The sequence below is a fragment of the Populus trichocarpa genome, chromosome 12, assembly GCF_000002775.5.
Source record: "Populus trichocarpa isolate Nisqually-1 chromosome 12, P.trichocarpa_v4.1, whole genome shotgun sequence".
Classification (NCBI taxonomy): domain Eukaryota; kingdom Viridiplantae; phylum Streptophyta; class Magnoliopsida; order Malpighiales; family Salicaceae; genus Populus; species Populus trichocarpa.
The window spans coordinates 1,636,968-1,660,280 of record NC_037296.2 but is presented as its reverse complement, the minus strand read 5'-3'; the positions used below and the strand labels follow the sequence as shown (position 1 = coordinate 1,660,280).

At 37.3% G+C, this 23,313-nt stretch overlaps 2 protein-coding genes across 3 annotated transcripts; one reads left to right on the top strand and one right to left on the bottom strand.

Moving 5' to 3' along the window:
- Positions 1-2,343: 2,343 nt before the first annotated feature.
- Positions 2,344-11,968, top strand: LOC7496395 (histone-lysine N-methyltransferase ATX5). 2 transcript variants are annotated; one of them, XM_024582074.2, is made up of 23 exons: positions 2,344-3,892; positions 4,025-4,083; positions 4,173-4,386; positions 5,316-5,444; positions 5,559-5,627; positions 5,730-5,798; positions 5,904-5,995; positions 6,140-6,232; positions 6,369-6,504; positions 6,769-6,871; positions 6,969-7,068; positions 7,480-7,604; positions 7,874-8,019; positions 8,375-8,479; positions 8,667-8,731; positions 8,885-9,098; positions 10,105-10,191; positions 10,311-10,367; positions 10,448-10,537; positions 10,684-10,770; positions 10,997-11,071; positions 11,391-11,491; positions 11,590-11,968. In XM_024582074.2, exons 1-23 carry the CDS (start codon positions 2,825-2,827, stop codon positions 11,678-11,680), a joined length of 3,375 nt encoding a protein of 1,124 aa, XP_024437842.1. In that variant the 5' UTR covers positions 2,344-2,824; the 3' UTR covers positions 11,681-11,968. The 2 variants fall into 2 exon arrangements, with proteins under 2 accessions (XP_024437842.1, XP_002318412.2); XM_002318376.4 differs by having other exon boundaries at positions 2,345-3,892; positions 4,028-4,083.
- Positions 11,969-12,581: 613 nt separating this feature from the next.
- Positions 12,582-20,473, bottom strand: LOC7464258 (uncharacterized). The gene is made up of 6 exons (XM_052446111.1): positions 20,151-20,473; positions 19,529-20,076; positions 16,536-17,358; positions 14,179-15,547; positions 14,005-14,088; positions 12,582-13,351 (listed from the first exon to the last, which is right to left on the bottom strand). The coding sequence occupies exons 2-6, from the start codon at positions 20,031-20,033 to the stop codon at positions 12,701-12,703; spliced, it is 3,432 nt and encodes a 1,143-aa protein (XP_052302071.1). The 5' UTR covers positions 20,034-20,076; positions 20,151-20,473; the 3' UTR covers positions 12,582-12,700.
- Positions 20,474-23,313: the final 2,840 nt, after the last annotated feature.

Below are 23,313 nucleotides of genomic sequence, written 5' to 3'. Positions count from 1 at the left end.
CTTTGACATATTGGTCTGGTTTTCCGTAGAATATGTAAAATAGTTATGTTAATAAAGAATTGAAATGCAAGTGGAAGGGCAAGGGGAATATGCGACGTCAAATCGTGGCAGGGGTGGCCAGGGCTCTCCTCTGCCACCCCGAGCCTCCACTATTGCGTGGATGCTTGAGCACAACATGCGTCGTCAAATCTTGAAGCACCCTTTCCTTTCTTCCTCTCATTTTAAATAAAAAAAGGTAGAAAAATCCATCTCCTTTTCAGGCCTCTAATTCTGTCGAAGAAATCAGGTCAATATGAACCATCTCTCTTATAAGTTCACCGGAGGGACTGCCATCTTGCCGAGGAATTCTGAGTTTCAAGAGCAAGTTGGTATCAAGTTACTGACTTGTTAAGCGGTAAAATCTCTCTACCAGCCATCAAGATGTTGATACGACGGTGGTCTTTCCATTACCATTCCGAAACACAACAAAAATCATAACTTCTCATTTTGGCTGCTCTTTTTTCGGTTAGCCTACCCCACCACACCGACAACAGTGCTGATAAACCGCCGTGGGCAGCCACTGCATACAGGTGCCGAACCATGTGGTTGTAGCAGTAGCAACCTTTCAACAAAAGCACTTGACTGATAAGCAAAGGACACTTTTGTCTCTAAGCCACCTCCCCCCATTGTTGGTCATTAACCCCACTTCTCTAACAGTACCAAAGCTGCCATCTTCAGAATCTCTGTAATCACAATATTCTTCGACAGATTACCATAAATCCGTGCAAACCCATCTGGCAAAAACACTCTTCTCATCTACCTACTGCCCAATCCAGGCAAAAGTGGCATCACGACCACAAAAATAAATAAATAGATAAACACACAAAAAGTGTATATATATATATATATATATTGTTAATTTCATCCTCCTACCCCAGATGCAGAGAGCAGAATATCTGCTAATCAATATCTGTTAATCCTCGTACCCCAAAAATTCAGAAATTTCCTATTCATCAAATCTTGCCACACAATTTTTTGTCATGATCAACACTTCTCCAAAAATCAACTTCTACCCACCAAAAGCTTTTTGCGAAGCCTAACTTGGTCAACACATCCACTCTCCCTCCTAAGAGGATGGTATTGGAAGCAAATTTCTTTAATTTAATTTCCATGGTGGGGGTGATGCCTTCTGCTAATATTGAAAGAACCCATGAACAAAATCAAAAACCCTAATAACCCATTTCTAGAAATCAGCAACCCTAACAACACTTTTAGCTAGCACCCAATTCTTGCTCTTGCTGGTCTGGCCAGGCAGGCTCCGTTTTGGGCTGCTCTTCCTCTTCTAGGACACACAGGGCAGGTATGTACTTGAGTTGCCATCTTCCTGCCCAAATTTGCAGGCCAAAATTTTATTTTTCCCAACTTGTCTTTGGGACCCATTTCCATCATCGATCCCATCTAAGAAGATGCCCGAGAAACAAGAAGGCCAGGAACATGGAGTTACAGCTTTGCAATAAATTTTATGCCCTAGCACACATCCTAACCTTCACCACGGAAACCCTAAATGGCCTGAACTTTGTATCAAAATCATAAATTGCTTAAGCAGCAACGAAGTAATTAAAAATACAATTGAGTTAATAAACAGTGTTTTTGCAATTAAAATGTCCAGGCAGCCCATTAATATACAAACAGACTACCCAAAATACCCTCTGAGAAATGGTGGGAAAATTCATGTTTGCCATGCCATTGTTACAACACCTAGCAATAAAATTCAAATCCCATGCTAGTCCAGTCCACACGACGAGCCAATTGTACCAGAGAACCACCATGAAAACCATCACCAACACCACCCCCTCCTCCCCTCCCTCTGCCCATCAACACCGAAAACGGTGCCACACATTCCCAAGGTTGCCATCTTCACTCAAAACCTTTCCTCCCTGAGTTGCAGAAACTCCCCAATCGTGCCATTATCGAAAGTTACTCCAATCCAACTTTTGTCCCAAAAAATCCATCAACTAAAGTGGAAAATTTGTTGAATTTCCTTTACTATTTAAATCTCCTCAATAAATCAAACCTCGTACTTAAATTCAATCAAGATGTTATCAAATTGAGTCCCCACATTCTTGGAACTATCTACATCTACAACGTTAAAAAAAATCATATTCCCCTCATTACCAGCACACAGCAGCAACCACCATTGCTAAGCAACAAAGCATTCTTCTCAATTCCATAGAGAAGGAGGATTAGAAGAAGATGGAATAAATTTTTTACTCAGATTTTTATTTTATAAAAAAAAAACACGTGAGTGAGCCCATTGCACCCTCCACCACCACCACGACGTAAACCCCATTATACTCTCTCACGCACCCAACAGCCCATCCACACCCACACAAGTTAAGCTCGATAAGTAGCCAGCCAGCGCACCGCACCCTTTCTCTCTCTCTAAATAAACCAATTTTCCTCCGATTTCCCTCAGCTTTTCCTCCGTCCCTCCTTGCATTCTTTATTTTTTAATTATACATATTTTTAATTTTTTAATTTTTTAATATAATATCCTTTTCTTTTCCTAATACACTCCTATCTCTGCAGCGCTTAGAGAGAGAAAGAGAGAGAAAACTGCAGCAACCCAACCAAACCAAGAGAGAAACTTCTCTCTAGAGATTTCAGATCTCTGTTCATCATCTTCTTCTATTTTTTCTGACAGAATTGACCCGCTCTTGCACTTGCTTTGCATCCATGCGGCGTCGTTTCAATCCCTTTTTGCCTGATTCTAGCCTCAGAATTAGGGTTTCTGGCGCTTAATTTCGGTCAAATTGAAATCAATTTTGATTTTGATTTAGTGAAGATGATAATTAAGAGGAACTTGAAATCTCAAATGCCGAGTTTAAGAAGGTGCAACAGACTCGGCGACAACGCAGCTTGCGAGGAGGAGGACAACTCTGCTTCAACTCGGAGGAAGAAACGTAAGCTTACGAGCAATAACCATCACAGCAATTGTGGCGTTACCGGTGGTTATTACCCTATCAATCTTCTCCCTGAGGTCGCCGCTGGTGTGATTCCGGTGAGTTTGAAGTCGTCGAGGGGATTCGCTGCTTCTTTGTGCACGGAAGTATCTTGCTCCCCGCCTGAATCCAACGGTCGAGATTCAATGACGAGGAGAGCAGCTAATGGTAATGGCGGTAGCAGTAATAATACTATTGGTAATGATAATGGTAATCGGACGGTGGAGGTTTCTCGGCCACCGCTAGTGCGGACGTCGAGAGGGAGAGTTCAGGTATTGCCTTCAAGGTTTAATGATTCAGTTATTGATAATTGGAGAAAAGAAAGTAAGACTAATTCGCGTGATTATAGCTTTGATGATAATGATAATGATAAAGATGACGATGACTATGTTGTTGATGATGATGATGATGATGTTGATTATGATGTTCAGCTTAAGAGTAGTAGAAAGGTTAAAGAGAAAGAGAGAACGGGTTTGAGATTGCGTAGAATGGGTGGTAATGTGAAGAAACAAAGCAGGCATTGTGGTGGCAAGTATGTTGATACGTGTGAGGAGGAGGAGGAGGAGGTGAGGTTTAAGGGTGGTTTTGATACGAAGAAGTATTATTCGAGTTGTTCGCGAAGTACGCTTACTACAGTGCATGAGAATTTGGTGGTGGTGGTGGATGATAATGAGTGTGGTGGGGTTTTGGATTTGAGTAGTGGGGAGAGGAAAGAGGATGGATTGTTTGGGCCGGAAGATTTTTATTCAGGTGATTTAGTGTGGGCAAAGTCGGGAATGAAATATCCATTTTGGCCCGCTATTGTTATTGATCCAATGACACAAGCACCCGAGTTGGTTTTGAGGTCTTGTATTGCCGATGCAGCCTGTGTGATGTTTTTTGGTTGCTCTGGGAATGATGGGGATCAGAGGGTATGTGTGGATTTTAAATTTATGAATTACTTGCTATGTAAAGAGGGGTTACTTTGGATATATGGTGCTTTTGTGTTGTTAGTTTTTGGTTGGATGTGATTGCTAATTATGGTAAAGTTGAATGATTATGAGCAGGACTATGCTTGGGTTCAAAGAGGGATGATCTTTCCATTTTTGGATTTTGTTGACAGGTGTGTTAATTGTCATTGTTTTGTTGTAGTGTAGGTTGATAACTTGGGATTTGAAATTTCTGTTTGAGTGAGTTTTTTTCTTGGCATAGGTTCCAGGAGCAGTCTGAATTGGATGACTGCAAGCCTGGTGATTTCCAGATGGCGGTTGAGGAGGCATTTCTCGCCGAACAGGGGTTCACTGAGAAGTTGATGCAGGATATAAACACAGCAGCTGGGAATCCAATTTTTGATGAATCTGTTTATAGGTGGCTTCAGGAGGCTACTGGCTCAAACCAGGATCTGGACTTTCATTCTCCAAACCAGGCAAGTTTCATGGTGTAGTTCTTAAGTTGTTTTTCTTTGAAGCTCTCTTCTCTGTTATTTTTGTTCTTTCTAGTCCTGTGCTTAGGCTTTAAAGTCTTAAACTCCTAGGTGTAAATGGAATTTTGATTTTTGGCAACTGTTACAATACCTCGAGATTTACCAAGTTAGTGGGCTGAGAAAATCTATGAATTATGTGGTTATGGGGGTTGAATCTCTTAATAATTTGGCTGTCAATAGTAGGTTTGTGTTGGGATTTGGATGTATTATCATGTAAATGTAGGCTCGCTTTTTTTGATTGCTCAGAATGATGTTCTGGTGTTAATCACATCTGGCAGGATTTTAGGGGGGGTGTTGATCTAGAATCTGGAAATGGTCCCCAGTTCCCAGCTTTCAGCAGCAGAGCTGTTTGGCTTTCTAAGCTATAATCGTCCTATTAGTTCTTAGAGTTGTAGAAACATGAAAACAGTTCGACAAGTTCAGGAAACTTGGAATACTGTCCCTAAAGTTCAAACATTCTTGGTTTCTGTTGTCTCCTTTTCACATAGGAACAGAAATACCTAACGTGGTATAATAGTACTGTTTCTTGCCCTCCATTTTTCTTGGAAAGATTTTGTGATTACCATTTTTTGAGAAGAATAAACCAAAATGTGCTCAAATGTTTATGTCTTGTACTACTCTTTGATTGGGAGTAGAGTGGGGAAGCTTACTCAATTGTAATGGGTAATACTTTTCTTTTCACTGTAGTTCTCTCCCTGTGAAAGAACCTGGAACACCGAACTAAATTTCCAGATTCAAATTTTGGCTTGTCTCAGTTTTCTTCACGCTCTTATTTAAATGAAGTTTTCTATTGTTTTCAAAAGAAGAAATAGGAAGTGCTTATTTGTCCTTTCATTCTTTGAATCTCGTCAAATTTGGTTTCTCTGATTCAGGACATGATTTGGAAGAATAATGACACGCGCCCCTGTGAAGGCTGTGGCACAAGCCTTCCTTTAAAACCTGCAAAGAAAATAAAGGGCACATCCCCTGGAGGCCAGCTCTTATGTAAAACATGTGCAAGGGTTGGTACCACCTGTCTTGTCCTCAGTGTTTTATGCAATAAGTCGTCTCCATAGTCGAAGTCATTTATGTAATGGTTATATGTATTTTTCACATCTACATAATTGGTATTGCAGCTAACCAAATCAAAACATTTTTGTGGTATATGCAAGAAGGTTTGGAATCATTCAGATAGTGGGAGCTGGGTGAGGCAGCCTACAACTTATATTGGAGTTGTGATTTTTTCTGCTCAATTGTAATGTTTCTTTCTTATCAAATTGGTCTTCTGGTTCTCCTCTCTGAATCAGGTGCGTTGTGATGGTTGTAAAGTTTGGGTCCATGCAGAGTGTGACAAGATTTCCAGCAATCGTTTCAAGGTTTGTCCATACTTGCCAATGTTGCCTTACTTTATGTTCTACCTGCATAATGAGAGCATGGATGGAAGTTTCTGACTTTACTGATCCATCTTTTCTTGGTTGAAGGATCTGGGGGGCACAGATTACTACTGCCCTGCATGCAAGGCAAAATTTAATTTTGAATTGTCAGATTCAGAAAAATCACAGCTGAAATGCAAGTAGGTTCCTTTTGATTTTTATTTTTGTTAACAAACAGAAGATTATTGAATTTTCTATTAACAAGTTATTTGACGGGATATTGAATTTTCTATCACAAGTTATTTGAAGGGTTTATATCTAATATCTTAGAGCCTTTGGCACAGATCAAACCGAAGTAATGGTCAACCAGCACTACCTAATAAGGTTACTGTTATCTGCTCAGGAGTGGAAGGCATATATTTCCCTAGTCTGCACATGTAAGCAGGAATGCAGCTTCATAAATGCATGAATTTCAAGCATTTCTGGAAAAATTTCTTGTTGGCTTCTGAGCCTTTTTTTTTTTCAAGTTTATTTATGGATACAATTCTTTTTTTTTTCCTTTTCCTGCTTTAGGGTTGTCTGCAAATGTGAGTTCTGTGGTTCAGAAAAGCAAGCCCTTAGTGAATGGGAACGACACACAGGCTCCAAAATTAAGAATTGGAGGACCAGTATTAGGGTGAAAGATTCCATGCTACCGCTAGAACAATGGGTTTGTACAGAATCTTTTGAGCTTCTTTCTTTGTGAATATTTCTTCTTTCTTTTATGGGTAGGTTTGCGTCTCTAGATGGTTACATGCTGCTGTACTTCTGAAAGTATATTACTTGCATTTAGAAAGAATAATCATGAAACATGGTTTCTTACAATCATCTTCAATTGAACATTAGAGCTGCTTTTCAATACCTTCTTCTTTTCTTCTTATATACTTTCGATATTGATTTGTATGTATCTCCAATATGCTCTTGGACTTTGCAGATGATGCAGATAGCAGATTATCATGCACGTGCTGTTTCTACTAAACCACCCAAGCGACCTTTGATTAAAGAGCGAAAGCAGAAGCTGCTTGCTTTCTTGCAAGGTATGTTGCTATTGCAACCTGATCAGTATGTTATCTTGTGCTGCACTGTGGGAATTCCTCACAATTCATGGGCGTTTTATTATCATTTTCGTGACAGAGAGATATGAGCCTGTTTATGCGAAGTGGACAACAGAACGTTGTGCTGTATGTAGATGGGTAGAAGATTGGGACTACAACAAGATTATTATCTGTAACAGGTACTGAGACAATTTTGACTGGGATTCTAGTTAGCATGCACAGAATACTATGTGTCAGTGGAAATGTTTGGTGCTAAAGACACCAGGCAACTTTGAACTGTATTTTAGACACGTTCCTGACACTTTGAGAAATCTTTATCTAATTCTAAAGCAACAAAGCTATCTTAGTCAGGAAAGAAGATTATGGAGTCATTTCAATAATTTAAATACTATGAACTCATTAGGAATTCGTTCTTGCTGCAATTATCTGCTTTCATTTACATTACATGATGCAGTTTGCTGAACAAAATTTGATCCCGAAAGAAAAGAAAACAATGTCCTGCTTATATATGTGCTAATTAGAGCAAGGCATTTCTTGTTGGCTGGAGATTTCATTCTAAGATTTAATGTCATTATTTATGCATCTGTCAGATGTCAGATAGCTGTTCATCAAGAATGTTATGGAGCAAGAAACGTGCAGGATTTCACTTCATGGGTTTGCAAAGCATGTGAAACACCAGACATTAAGAGGGAGTGTTGCCTTTGTCCTGTTAAAGGTTTGTTTTTTGGCCAGCTGCAGGGAAACTCTCTTTTCATCTTGGGTTTGAGCCAGTTACAAATAGAGGTTGCTTTTCATTATTTGATCATAGCTTGCTTCTGCATAAAGTGGTTTAAAGCGAGTTCTTTGTGTGCTATTTTTCCAAAAAAAATGTACTATGTACTGATAGTTTTATTAAACTCATATGAGAATTTCTGCAGTTGCTTTTGATTGTAGGTTGTGATTTTATTTCTTTGATCTTATGTCTGTTTTCTCATTTTTTCTTAGGTGGTGCTCTAAAGCCAACTGATGTTGAGACATTATGGGTTCATGTTACATGTGCATGGTTTCGACCTGAAGTTTCGTTTGCAAGTGATGAAAAGATGGAACCTGCTCTTGGGATTTTAAGCATCCCATCAAATTCTTTTGTAAAGGTAGAATATTCGTTCTGATAATCACTGAATTAGAGCTACTCAAGTTTAACTTGTAAGAACCTCATGCATTTCATACTTGACCTAGGAATCCATGTTAGAAGTTTAATTAGCATCATATGAGGACTGGTGGCTTTGAAGCATTATCCAACTTTATGCAACTATGCGGTGAATAGTTGAAGTTGGTCTTTCTGCATTCAATATTTTTGGCATTTTTTTATGCTTGAGCTTTGTGCCTGCTTTATTTTTCTCATTCCTCATTTTAATCAATGACTATATTGAATCGTGAATTGTGAGCTCTTTTATGCATCTGAAAACATAGCTGATGAAATTGGAATGTGCGTTTTTGGAACTCCAGATTTGTGTTATTTGTAAACAAATTCATGGCTCGTGTACTCAATGTTGCAAGTGTTCCACTTATTACCATGCAATGTGTGCTTCAAGGGCAGGGTATCGCATGGAGGTGAGTTGCTCTTGCGCCCTTACTGTCAAAAGAAAAAAACAATAAACTATTTTTCATCTGGGAATATTCGTTCACAGTTTACTTTGAGTTATTATTGAGCTTTTCAATTGGCAGGGGTTGTATTATCTCTCTCTCTCTCTCTCTGGTCAAGCCTCTTGTTATTAAATTATCTCCTTCTAAATCGCAGTTGCACTGCTTGGAGAAAAATGGGAGACAGACAACAAAAATGATTTCATATTGTGCATATCACAGGTACAGAGTCCTTATATTTTATGATTAAACCAACAGCAGTCCCCTTCCAATAATTCTATTTTCAGAGTTAATTTGCACATTAAAGCCTCTGTTGACCTTCATATTTGTCAAGAAACGTATTCTAATAACTTTGTGCTTTCTTTCATGGTGCAGGGCTCCAAATCTGGACACAGTATTGATTATACAGACTCCTGTAGGAGTGTTTTCTGCCAAAAACCTTGTTCAAAATAAGAAAAGGGCTGGTACGAGGTTAATTTCATCTAATAGAACAAAACTTGAAGAGGTGTCAACCGAAGAAGCGACTGAATCTGAGTCCCTCTCTGCTGCGAGGTGTCGGGTCTTCAAAAGAGTGAACAACAACAAGAAGGTACCTGAACAAGAGTTTCGCTACCTATTACTTCTATTATGTGTGGATATATCTTCCTTCCTTCCCTACTTTTTTTCATAAGGATTGTTGATGCATTTATTAAACACAAGAAGGTTAGTTCGGTCGCCCAAATTGTAGCTGGTGCAGCTATAGTATATTCTGGGTACTTTTGGAGGGACGTGGGGTTGGGGATTATTGTCCATAAGATTCTAAGGGTTGTTTGGTGGGCTGATAAGTGATTAATCCTATCTCGTGAGTTTGGAGGCTCCATATCATATGGCTCTTTTGCCCATACTTCCTAGAAGCAGGCACGTTTATTCATTTTTTTATGAAGGGGATCATACAACGAATAAAGCACAAAAAAAAAAAATTCCATGACATGAGAAAAATCACAAGTTCAACAATTAGCTAGATTCGTTTCTTTGTAAAACAATTCACAAGTTATGGAGCGAAATTCATCATGTCCATATGCTTAACAAAGTGCTTGATTGCTGTTAAAAAGAGTGAACAAATGATAATGTAATTATGGAAACCTACTGTGGTATTGTTACTTGGTCGAATTGTTCTATATCAAATTTGTGCTTGAAATATATTCTGGGGCTCTATGTGTTGGTATAGTTATGAGTTGCAGGTTAGCAAATAATATGCCATAACTTGTAGGCTTCTTCTTTTTTTTTAATGGATTTGAGTTTTTTTTCAACACCAATAGCTGGTTTAAAGTTTAGATTTTCAAACAAAAATGTGAATTAAGCTCTATTCTGATAAGTTGTGGGCTGTTCGTTCACAAGCTCTATGTAATGATCCATATTATACAACGAATTTACATTTGTTATGGTTTATCCTTCAAATAGTAACAGAATTGATATACCTCATAAACAGATGCTACATGAATTAACAAACCTTTTTATTTTGAATTTTCCAAATGATTGCTACAATAAATGTTCTTAGGTCTTGAGATCAAATCTATCCTCACTTTATTTTTTATTGTTTTTTTATTATTTGCTAGCGAACAGAAGAAGAAGCCATTTCCCATCGATTGACAAGACCTTGTCATCATCCTTTGGGAGAGATACAAAGTTTGAATGCATTTAGGGTAAAGTTTCTTTTTCCTAGCTTTCAGTATTATATAAGATTTGTTGTCTTCTCATCTTTTTTGACATGGAAAATGAGAGACAAAGCTTGTAGTGATGTGCTTGGTTTATTCTTCAACAGGTGGTAGAGGAGCCTAAAAGTTTTTCTTCTTTCAGAGAAAGGCTTTACTACTTACAGGCAAGTCTCCATCTTTCTGTTAATATAATTACTTTCTAGATTGCCTTCTAACCATCTATTGGGTGTGCATATGATCTCAGAAAACTGAGAATGACCGAGTTTGCTTCGGGAGGTCTGGAATACATGGATGGGGCCTCTTTGCACGAAGAAACATTCAAGAAGGAGAAATGGTATGAATAATTGTCATGAATGAGAAAACCTTGATCATTGGATACGTTTTATGAAATGCAACTCTGAAGTTTCACATATGAATTGCATGTCTGTATAATCATCAAAACTGAAATACAATCCATCACCGGTACTTGATTGTCTCCAGGTTCTTGAATATCGTGGTGAACAAGTGAGAGGCAGTATTGCAGATCTTAGGGAGGCACGCTACCGATTAGAAGGCAAAGACTGCTATGTGAGTTATTTTCTTCCTTTACACTTCATACTAAGTAAAGGATGATGGAAGCTGTGTGGTTGTTAGAGAAACCCTAGAATCTGCTTAAGATCATACTAGTTTTCAATATATTGAAAGCAGTCTTCTAAGTTGAACTTGCTTTCCACCCCTTCCCCGCTTTGGTTTGCCTCTTTTTTCCTCTACATCATTTTTTAGAGTTAAACTGCGGTCTGATTTTCTGTTGCAGCTTTTCAAGATAAGTGAAGAGGTAGTGGTAGATGCCACTGATAAAGGAAACATAGCACGCTTGATAAACCATTCTGTGAGTCACTCTTTTTCTGCATTCTGTCCTTTAATATTCACGCAGTTCATTTCTGCAATGTATATGTGAATCATCAAGAAGATTCTTCCATCGGTGTAAATGATTGGATATTGTGAAATACTCTAGTAAAAGGTCCACAAATTTCATGGAACAATAACATCTTTCTCTATGTTGTGAGTTGGGACACTCTAGTTTGTGATTGATTTCACATAATAACATTTCTAATTTCTCAAAGTATATATATTTCATCTCTTCTGTGTCAGTTTGGTGACCTTCACTCTTCCTCATCATGATGTAATTTTGCTTGCATCTGTTCCAGTGTATGCCCAATTGCTATGCAAGGATCATGAGTGTGGGTGATAATGAAAGTCGTATTGTCCTCATTGCGAAGACAAATGTATCTGCCGGTGACGAGCTAACGTCTCTCTCTCTCTCTCTCTCTCTCTCTCTCTCTCTGTGTTGGAGCTCATAAATTTTAAACTGTTCAATTGCTCAGTATTTGTTATTGTATGTGGCAGGTATGATTATTTGTTTGATCCTAACGAGCCTGATGAATTCAAAGTTCCGTGTTTATGTAAAGCTCCAAATTGCAGGAAGTACATGAATTAGGATACAAACACATCAGCCATTGTTACTCCGCAAGGAGCACTAACCCAATCCCATGCCGGCGGGATCTTACAGTCATACTGAATTTGTAATTTTTTTTATGCAAAAGGAAAAATTTAATTTTTTGTTTTTTGTTTTTGGCATACTCTGAGCTTTAATAAAAGTTATAGGTTTGCCTGCTGTTTTAGTTCTCAGGCATTGTGTAAATTTACTGACACAATTCCTTATAGTTAAAAGCTAATCAATTGTATGATTAACTGAGTTTGTTAATCGGAAAGCTTTGCACCCTAATCTGGTTTTTACAACTGCTCTTCATTAATTATATATCTCGAAAGGAAACGAAAGGTATAAGAATAACGTAAAGATGAAAAAGCTTCCTATAATGGGTTTGACACGAGTTGGTTAATAAAAATTATTTACTTCCACTCTTCACATATCCTTATCCTTTTTTCATGAACTATTATCACTCGCAGGGCTCTAGTTCATAACAAATCCAGCTCAAGGGACTAACCTAGAGAAGAGCTTAGGGTATTAGTTTTTCGTGTTCTGTTCTTTATTCGTTGGTATGGATCGGCTCAATTTAACAAGATCAGCCACGTCAATTAGATTTCACCCTTTTTTATTCATATTGAAACCTGAATCGAGTGGCGATGCTGAAAAGAACCTGTGCAGGCTCCAATGCAAGTGATTACAAGTTCAATGTGCAGATGCAATCAGATTGTAAAACAGATCGACCTTCTGGAATCAGTATCCATGAAAGATGAATTACCTGATGCAGGAGGCCCTAGTATGGATGTCGAACATGTGATCGTCAAAGCACAGCGAAGGCAAACCAGAAGTACTTGAAGAAAAAAGCATGGAGTTGCAAGCATGAGGCAGATGATATGAAGGGCACGCAAACCCCTTATCCAGGGAAAACCAAAGGGCAGATTTCCTTTTATTTCCTTGATAAAAAGAGAAGCAACAAAAATTGGAAAAGCAAACGATTACGAAAAACGCATTAAAGAACATAGAGAAATTGTCTCAACGTGTACTTTCAGGAGAATGATGTATCCGACTTAAAATTACCGACTCAGACTCATTTGACCCAGGCATCAAAGCCCCGGATGCCTTGGGAGAATCATCCGAAAAAAATAAAGGACCACACATTGTATCACCAGACCCCTGCCCTTCTTCAGCACATTGCAAAGAATTATCATCTAAACCTTTAGCAGGTGAAATGGTATCAGCTTCAGGTGCATAATCAGGGTTTGGGAGGCTGCCCGCCACACCTGAATTGACTGGTTCGGATGGCACCTCATCAATCTTATTACCACTATAAATTTCCACGGGCTTTTCCACACAATCTTGTTGAACGAGAGCTTGATCAGGCAATTCCTGAGAGGATGTGCAAGCATGAGCATGTTCCTTCAGGCTAGGAGCGGAAACAAGCTCTTCCGATATCTCCCGGGTATCAGCAATGGCAACCTCTTCAGCTTTGTTCTGATCTAAACTCAATACTGGAACATCTGGCATTTCTTCATTCTGATTTAAAACTAGCTCCTCTGCTTTGTGCACATCATTAATAGGTTCATCCTTCACTTTGGACGTTGAAATAGCATCTATTTTTCCACCATTAACAATTGGCAAGCCACTCAAACCTACTCTCTGCTTCTTGTAGTATTCTATGGCTTTCTGTGAGCAAGGAAACAGAATGTCAGAGTGAAAGAATTGGCACTTCAGAATTAATCTAAAAACTATTCAGAAGCATAACATGAAAAATAAAGTTAATACAAATCAATGCTGTTTGCAGTTAGAAACAGGGTGGGAATGACAATGATATGCAAATATAGCATCACAAAACAAAATCATTTGTCTCCCTCTCACAGTAGAGGAAGTGAAGCCCAAATCCAACCAATCAGCCTTTATACATAGTCCAGTCCTTTGTTTATTACCCTACATCCCACTTCTTTCCCCCGTGTTATCAAATCTCAATTGACACAGGCATTTTCCTCGATGCTACACGTAAAAGATGCCATATAGCTGAAGGAAATTTCTGTCTATCAACAATAATTATGCATGGGCTGGAAAAGAAAAAAAAAAGATATAGGAATCGAAATTAGCTGCAAAATCTCATCAACTACATGCCTATACAGTCTTCGCTTTCACTTGCCAAGAAGGAAATCCTAGTAATTTCCAGAAGGGAAAAAAATAACAATCACCATGCCGCTTCAAATGACCCCAATTTGGTCAATGACTGATTTATCAACAAGAACAATTATGAACCTGGGCCTCAAAACACACAGAATTAATCACAAAGAATTAGCTATATAATCCTAATGATTTACCTGAAAAACAGAATCTTTTACAGCAGGAAGAAGTGAAAGACTGAAAATGGAATCAGAACTTTTCGGTACTGCTCTTGCACCATCCTGTCACATCAAAATAGCATAAAGAACATTAAAAACAGAATAAGGTACGGATACACATATATGCGGGTGCATGACAGATGGAGAGTCTACCTTTAAATTTACAAGCATTATAATATCTTCATCTGCATTTGCACTCTGCTCCATGCTTAGCAAACTCATACACTGGCTATACAACTCTGGACTAGCAAGTTCTGTTGAAATGTCCAGCTTAGAAAGATAAGCACGGGCAAAATGAAAACTGTCATCACTACTTTGCGTTCTAGAAGGATCAGGCATCTTCTCATGGGTAGTTTTAGACATAAATTTTGAAGGTTCTTTTGCTGAAGCAACAGCTAATTTTGTTTCAACATTTTCTGCTTGGAACATTTGATGAATGTTTTCATTTTGCAACAGGTGACCTGCTTGTCCAGCCAGAACATTCTCCAGAGGTGCCTGCACTGGAAAATCCTCCTTCACAGAAGTTGCTGGCAAGTCCATATTCAAATCACCATTTTGTGCTTTCCACATGTCCGTGCCAGTTTCCCATCCCTGACCATTCAACTGATGCCTATTCTGATCCCATTCTTGCCCAAATGCATGTGTTTCATCCCTAAACACACCATTATTTCCATCCCATCCATGCATGGGAGAAGGTCCTGATCCATCCATCATATTATGCCACCCAAGTGGGCGCAAATGACCAGAGAACCTGTCAGCATCAGGTATATGGTAAGGAATCCCAGAGTGATTAATTTCCATTGAAGGCCTGGCACTGAACAGCGGAGGAGATGGAAAATGAGGCATCATTGCTTGAAAACCTCCATGAGCTGGTCCATGTTGGAAAGGCATGTAGCCATTTGGCATTGGTGAAGACCAGTTTGGGGTACCTCTCCAAGCATTTCCTTGGCCTCTTCCCAGACTGGGATCGCCGCCTCTTTTGTAGCGGGTGTTACCTCTACTATCTTCTTCTAGTGAACCCATAAAAGACGGGCTGCCACCTCCACCCCTGAAGATGGATGGAGGAATCAAAGAAGAACTGTTCTGATTAGTTCTATTATAAAAGGATGAATCAGCTGGAGTTGAATCATCTGCTAGAGGCTTCTCCAACGGTAAATCCCGACCTAGTCTGTCTTCAGCAGAAGGCAAATTTCTAGCACTGATGGAACCACTTCTCCTCCTCGCTGATTCTTCAATGTCAAGACTCCGTCTGACACCAGTTCTGTTTGCATATCTGTGCTCAAGGCTTGATGAAGGAGATCTGTCAACCAAGCCCCGGGGTGAAGCTCTAGAACTTGAAGACCTCTCAATTGACAACTCACCTACATGGCCATCATCCATTTTAATAGGTTTATCAGATGACCTATGCTTGGAAGCTCTCTCTGATGTTGCTGAAAAATCAGCAGCCTCTCTTGAAGAAATTGCTTTCGACCTCTGTTTGGTCACAGCATCCCTGTACTTCAAATCTTCTGCTTTGAAATGCCTATAATAGAACCAATAAAAACCATCATCATCTTCCAGTTCAACTCAAGAAACTACCAAGGGCATTAAAAAGCAATATAAATTCATCTTGAACATTGAAGCAGGTTCCATATAAAAATGATTTAATTAGGAGATTAATTTCAGAAATAGGTCAATGGATGAATGCAAGGTCACTTGTGCACTGAACCACAACAACATTATTCCCATAGTTAAAACCTGTTGATATAAGAAATTTTTAACTGAATACGTTGGGTTTTGACCTTTCTACTTGTATTATATTCCCTTCTGGACTGGGACAGGAAAGAATATTGATAGTTCATAGTTCATGATATCAGCCCCACAAGTATGAATCTAACTGTACATGCAAGAGACAGTGAATAGACTTCAGTGAAAAGACATTTATAATGTTTTGTAAGAAGGATGCAACCTTAACAATGCTGCAAGGAATACCATATGAAAAAACAATGACAGTAGATCGAAGAACGCAACCCAGTCATGTGGTTTCTCAAAATGATAAGAGGATAATATTCAAAGAGACGGGTTCTTTGATATACACAAAACCAATCTACCTACTACTGAAAGTGAGAAGCAAATGACTGCCACTGAAAACAAAACATTCACCTATACAGCATGACCCCTAGGACTTCACAGAAAGATCAAAATATATTTGTTATATTGTTTCATTTGCATTTCTTTCATATGTATTAGTGACATGAATATGACTGAAATAATAGTCCTGCAATCCATCACCAATATATGGATCTTCAGATTTGTACCAAGTGAAGCAGAGAAGCAGTTCTCATAAACTTAAGAAATCATTGACTTAACCCAAGAACTGGTAGTCTTATATAAACCCTACTTTTGAAGCAGAAATAAAGCACATGTCTGAAAGTTTACAATTTCCACATGATAAAATATCAATTTGGAAAGATTATCCATACAGCATCCTCACATTTTTTTTCACTAATTTAGAAAATATATGCAGTTACCTGTGTTCTTCAACAGCTCCATGTGAACTGGTGTCCGGGGAAGTCCTCCGCCTGTTGCTGCTAACATTATTGTCTAGATGGGCTTGACGTGATTGAGATCTTCCCCTGTCATCTGACTCAACTCTCCCACTGCTCAAAGATTTCTTTTCCACATCAGGATAAGGTGCCTTTGTACCTTTGGATTTAGCATCATTATAGTGATCACGATCCTCAGGAGATCTTTTCCTTCCCCTGCTATCTTTGTATCTGGCACTACAATCATCAATATGTGACCCATCATAGTCAAGATTACGGCCATGGTCTCTGTCACGGTCTCGTTCCCTATCTTGGTCCCGATTTCGATCCAAATCCCAATCATGATCTTGGTCACAATCACGATCCCGGTCTCGATCATGTTCTCGCTCCCGATCCCTATCACGATTACGATCATGGTCACGCTCTCTTTCACGGTCATGATCACGATCAGTGTCTTGTGGCTTAGATTTCTTCCGAACTTCTGAAGCATCCTTCTCATCCCTTATGTGCTTCTCTTCAGACCTGTTGTTAACATAATCTCTTGCACCACGCTCATCTCTTTGCTTATCATCTCCATGCCTATTTTCCCTGTCCACGACCTCATGGTACTTGTCTCTATATCGATCATCCTTGTGCTTCTCGTCCTTCGGTTTTTCTTCCTTAACATCTTCCCTTGAGGATAATCGTTTTCCATTAGCATCTCCAATATCATCATGATGCTTATCCCCATCAGCAGAATCATCTTTCTTTCTCCTAATTCGTCTATCAGACCGGTTCTCTGATTCAGGACTTCGCAATTGATCATTTGCTTCCACAAGACATAAATCAACAGGTAAGCTGGATGTTCAGAAAGAAGAGCCAAGATAAAATAAAAAAAATAAGGCAGATTAAATAAACAGGACCATCATATCCCAACTGCAGGGAGTGTTCAGCCAGCTAAAGCAAAACAATAAGGCTGCTTGTGTGTAAAGAGGAAAGGGGGACTAGAAATAAATAAATAATCAAATATATACTACCACAAAAGCTTGAATAATGGAAACAGGTAGCAAGCCCCAGAGTAGACACATAGACAACATAATGTATCATCTGCCTTGCAATATATCTCATCTAGACAATCTAAGTAATATTAAAATAAGTGACTGGATAAAGCCTTGCATTATAAAACCATCCAACACCCAATGCAAGATTGTCAATAACATTCACTTCATAATTAAAAAAATAAAAAATAAAAATGGTTGCAATGACAGCTTCATTAATATAATACATCCAACAAAATAGCACAGAGATATAGCCATATCATGTTCTCCTCCCAAAATTACTTTATTTCCAATCTAAATATCCTCTTTGAATAGAGGATAGGAAAGTCATTGCAACAAAACAACTTGTAAGGCAATTTGAAACCCGTGTGAAGAGTACTGTGACATTGCAATGCCAGGTTATATTGGCATACAGATTTATACAGGAAACAATGTCAAAATACAGGAAAATTTCATATGGTTCCAAAATCTTAATAGCTAAAATAAGATGATGCCGATAACAGGTGGAGAAATATCATAAAGAACCAACAAAATCTTATAGTGTTACATTCAATAAACATGAGAACTTTTGCTATATTGTTCCAATCATAATGACTGTCTATCCCTTTTCAAGGGAATCCAAATGACTAAAACTTGCATGAAATGAGACTTTAGTTTCTGGATATGGAGTTGAAGGTTGCACATCAAATACACCAGAAAAACTATGCCAGTTTTTTAAAAAAAAATTGAGCAAACAGGTATATCTACAGTTATATCAAGCAATCTAATAACACCCAAAATCCTCCAGCACGTGATGAATATTGAAGTAAAGGACTTCAGTAACTTCATCTGAAGTGGTCAAGTATCCTGACAAAGCACTCTGAGTCGGAGTGGAAGTAAATGGCCTTGATACCAAAACAAATGGCCATCAATTTCAGTGCCACATTCTATAAATAGTTGTAATTGTTTAATGTACAGTACCAGAAAATCAAACAGAATACTTTGTTTATCTTGTCTCCAAGGTAACAACTTCAAATAAAAAGAATGTTTAAAAATGCTATGAATATGTGGTGGAGCATAATGGAGTGTGAAGTGTGAAGTAATCTAATAGAAGAATGAAACAAGTACCAATCTTTCCTTCCATAACATTAAATTACACAATATTATGTTCTACCAAGCATTACATAAGGACACCAAAAGTTGATTGAAGACAAATAACTCTTGAGGCCTCAAATTCAGATAAAAGTATGGAGCATTTACAAGAAAATACCCAGATTGGACAGATACATCTGAAGTACTTGGAATATAAATCAGAAAACCGAATTGAAGATCAACCACTCAATGTTCAATGGATAACTATGTCAGGTCACCTATATCTAAGGTTACAATGAATGGGACGCGAAGTACTGACATACTTTCCCCTACTATCAACTTTTTCTATCATCAATTAACTAGAAATCATCCACAAAAGACATGAGCATGTCACTTTTTTATCACACGAGCGTCACTCAAATCCTTGCTAATTTTTTAGTACATAAAGAGTTAATTTTTAAATACATTTAAAATATCATAAACCAATTCCAGAAGATGATTAGAAATCATCTTCATCAACTAGTAGAATCTAAATCATTTTATCCTATTGAAGACACTTCAACAGACAAGAGTCAAGAAATAAAGGTGATTAAACAAGCACTTCAACAAAGAAAAGAAACCTTGAGGCTAAGTATTAATGAATTGAGCACTCCAAGGCCCAAAAAAAAACCCTAAATTTTCCCTTATTTACTTGAAAAGACAATTTCTTTCAACAATTAATATCAATGATAAGAAGACGTACCTCTAACAATTCAAAAAAGCATTCAAATGGTAAAACAAACAGCAAACAAAATCAACACACAAATTCACAAACATCCACATTTAAAGAACACATTGCAACCATTACAAACCAATCCATTGTTACCTTACCAGTTTTTTCAGTAATTTGTTTTCCTCCACGCGAATACTCTTCAACCTCACTCCTACCCTCCATTCCTTTCTTCTCCTTCTCCCTTACCCTCTCCCTTTCCCTCTCCTCCTTTCTACTACTCTCCCTATGCCTTCCCTCACTCTTCTTCTCCACACTCTCATCCCTCCTCTTACTCTTCAACTTCTCCTCGCCCCCTTTCTCCTTCCCCTTCTTCTCCCCCCTCTCCTCCTTTCCACCATTCCACCTATCATTACTTTCCTCTACTCTCTCTTTTCTCCTCTTTGACGAAGAGGAAGAATATTCCTCTACATATTCCCCATTTAAAGATTCCTTATTCTCCTTCAAATCTAACTTCCTCTTCTCGGTCGAAACCCTAACACTGCTATTATTACTGACACTCTCCTCTTTCGCCGCCTTCTTCTCTTTCAAGCTCGAATCTTTCTCCGAATCCGAATACTCTCTCGAGCTATGCTTGCTCGATTTGTGTCGAGAGCTTCTCGGCATCCTTATTAAGTCCTCGACTTTCCAAAAACTTCAAATTTAAACCCTGGAAAAATTGATACACTCAATAGAAAATCGAAATTGAAAGGAAAACCCTAATCTTTCAAAATCATCGATTACCAATCTCTAATCGAATCTAAAACCAAACCCTAGTCTTCGAGCTCTCGAATGCTCGAGGAGTAAGTTACAAGCCCTAACTAGAATTGGACAGGAGAGGTTTTTATCGTAAATGAAGGCGCTGAGTGGGTAACGGAGACGACAGATCGTCGGCGGGATGGGGGTGCGAGAAAGGGATTGGAGTTTGTGAAAATTACGAGAGAACCAGCTGGACAGAGGGTGGGTATGGAGTCGGTTAGGGATAAATGTGGAATAATAAAGGTTGATGCCAATTTAAAGAGGAGAGCAAGAACGCATGTGTGTCGTGTTTTCAAACTTTTGAGGGATTTTTGGGTTTTGTTTGAAGAGAGGAGAACTTGGATTGAGATGATTTTATGCAAACTACATTCTAGTCCCTGTAGATGCTTATATTGTTTATTTTAGTTATTCTAGATTGACATTTTCTAATATATCTTATAATTTAAAATCCTAATAATCTTTTCAAATTCACGAGTTAGAGACGTTGAATGAGTGACTCGTTGACGGACTAGTGTTTATATTTCGGTTTTTAAAAAGTTCCACGTGAGATAATTAACAAAAAAACTAAAGTAGGGGTAATTATTTTCGGTTCGGCTCGGACTAATACTTGATAATTACTCTGATTTAGAGTTTGTTTGTTTCACATAAAATATTTTAAAAAAAATATTTTATAAATTTTTTTGTATTTATTTTCTGGAAAATATTTTCCTGTGTTTGTTTCCTGTAATATATTTTATAGAAAAATTGGTTAATGTAAAATATTTTATTTTACAGTTAATTTTTAAACTTAATTCATTTACTGAAAAAATTTCGTAAAATATTTTATGAATAGTAATTCATTTATATTAAATATCATTTAACTATTTCAACCACTATCTCTATCTCTCAATCACCACTACAATCATTTTTGTCGTCACCACCAACATCTAACCACCATTATAATTACTTCGCTATCATATTTTTTATCATCATCACTATTATTAAAAAATATTTATATTTAAAATACTTTATGTAAAAATATTTTTCAAATCAAACAATAAAAAATATTTTTATCCATATTTACACGAAACAAATGTACCCTTAGACATTTGAGCTCACACGAGTTTCTAAATTATGTGTGAAATAAACTACGGTATTTGTTGCTTGGTTAATGAAACAAAAAGAAAAAACAATTCTAATGATGTCATGCAGCAGCCATATTACCATTGTGGGAAGGAAAAAACGCAACGAATTTATGTACAAAAAGATTTTTGGAGCATCAATTTAGATAAGAAAAGGATTTGGTTAAACATATATAATATGCGTGTCAAAAACATATATTATAATGAAAAATATTTTTTTATTCAATCATACAAAAATAATTTCTTTTTATTCCATCAACCAATTTGTTTATTGGTATAGTCTCTCTTTTATTTTTTTACGAGTTGAATAAAAAAATGATGTTCTTTCTCGTCTTCCCAAATCCGATTTCTAGATTCAAGTTAAACAATATAATGTCTTTTAACAATTTCTTATCATTGTTTCTTCTTTTCCTTTCTGATTTTGTATCTTTATCTCTCTTTTGTGTCATTTAACTGCCTATCTTTTTTTATTTTTTTATTAATATGGGTATTCGAGTCAACTTGCGTGTACCTCAACTAATTACACGGATTCTGAAATTAACGATCATGTAAGTCTCCAGTGACCCTGAAATTTATAAAACTCGAACTTATAACCTCTAAAAACTAAATCTAGAACCTGAACAATTAAAATATATCCCTTAAAATTTTTAACTGCCTATCATGATTGACCCCCAATGATGCATGGGAAAAAAAATATTCAGCAGCTTGAGCGGCAGAGGTTTTTCCCCTAGACAAGTAAAAGAACAAAGAAGTCAGATAAGTAAAAGTCAAGCCAGGGGAATTCCAAGCCATTCAACAATTCGTGAACAACATATATATTCGTTCTTTATGGAGGAGTTCCTGCTCCCTTTGTATACACTTTTTCCTATTCCTTACATTTTTTTCAACAATTCAAGAATAAGATATTCATTTACGAAGTAGAAGTACATGCTCTCTTCTTTACATACTCCTCCTTACATTATTTCTTTTTTATATACATTATTTTTTCTTTTATATTTACTAACTTAAATATTAAAGGATCTCATATCTCATATTTCATGAAACACTTTGATGTATAAATTAGTAAATATAAAAGGATAAAATAATACATAAAAAAAGAAAAATAAAACGAATTTGTAGAGAGTATGTATCAAGTTGTAATGACTAAAAATTACATAGTCCAACTTGGTTTTGACTGGCTTTTGTATGGCTAGAACTTGTGTGACATGCATCTTTGCGTGACTCGCTTATGGCTTGACTTTCTATGGCTATATTTGTGTAGCCAAGGTTGAGATCCTCTTGTTTGCCTATGACTAGGTATATTTATACACCAAAGTCTTGGAATTTATTCATGGAGAAGGAGAATGTATCATTGGTGGAGAAAATTGATTTGTTACCATTGGCTAGCTATGGTGGTAATTGATTATTGTGACATACTGTCTTGTCATAGTTATTGTGTTATTTGCGTTATTTGTGAAAAATATTGGTGTTGAACAATGTTAGTGGCACATAAAATGGTACTTTCTCTACAAAGAAAAACTCATGTGTGCATAGAAAACTTTATGTGCAAGAAAAGTTTATATGCACAACTCTTAGGAACTTGAAAAAATGCATAGTTGGATTTGCTAGGGCAAGATTGGATTGACTGGTCCAATGTCGGGTGTTGGGTTGAAAATTCTAATGGGTTGGAATTTTAGTCGTTTGGGTTGCCTAAACAACTAGAAAACTATTCATGGACTCGTGCTACGCAGGAGGTCATTTATTTGCGTAACAAATGATGTTTAAGTGCCACAAACACATTTTAAAGTAGAAAAAAACAATATGTAACTTTGTTCATAGATCTGATTGGATCAAATATGCTGGTTCTATTTTAATTAGATGATGGAAAAAATAGGCAGCAACAACAACAAATGGGACAAATCTTTTTAAAAAATTGATCACATAACCCCAAGAAAAAAAAATATTTTTTTCAAAAAGATAAAAAAAAAAGATGTAGCTTAATTTCCATTACATTAAATACAAAAGGACAAAATTGGATAAAAAATGAT

Excerpts from the sequence above, each read along its gene's own strand:
- LOC7496395 (XM_024582074.2), top strand. The coding sequence starts at position 2,825 with ATGATAATTAAGAGGAACTTGAAATCTCAAATGCCGAGTTTAAGAAGG. Across the intron at positions 3,893-4,024 it reads GGAATGATGGGGATCAGAGG|CAGGACTATGCTTGGGTTCA; the intron begins GTATGTGTGGAT and ends AATGATTATGAG. Across the intron at positions 7,069-7,479 it reads AAGATTATTATCTGTAACAG|ATGTCAGATAGCTGTTCATC; the intron begins GTACTGAGACAA and ends TGCATCTGTCAG.
- LOC7464258 (XM_052446111.1), bottom strand. The coding sequence starts at position 20,033 with ATGCCGAGAAGCTCTCGACACAAATCGAGCAAGCATAGCTCGAGAGAG. Across the intron at positions 15,548-16,535 it reads GGAGCTGTTGAAGAACACAG|GCATTTCAAAGCAGAAGATT; the intron begins GTAACTGCATAT and ends GTTCTATTATAG. Across the intron at positions 13,352-14,004 it reads TAAAAGATTCTGTTTTTCAG|AAAGCCATAGAATACTACAA; the intron begins GTAAATCATTAG and ends CCTTGCTCACAG.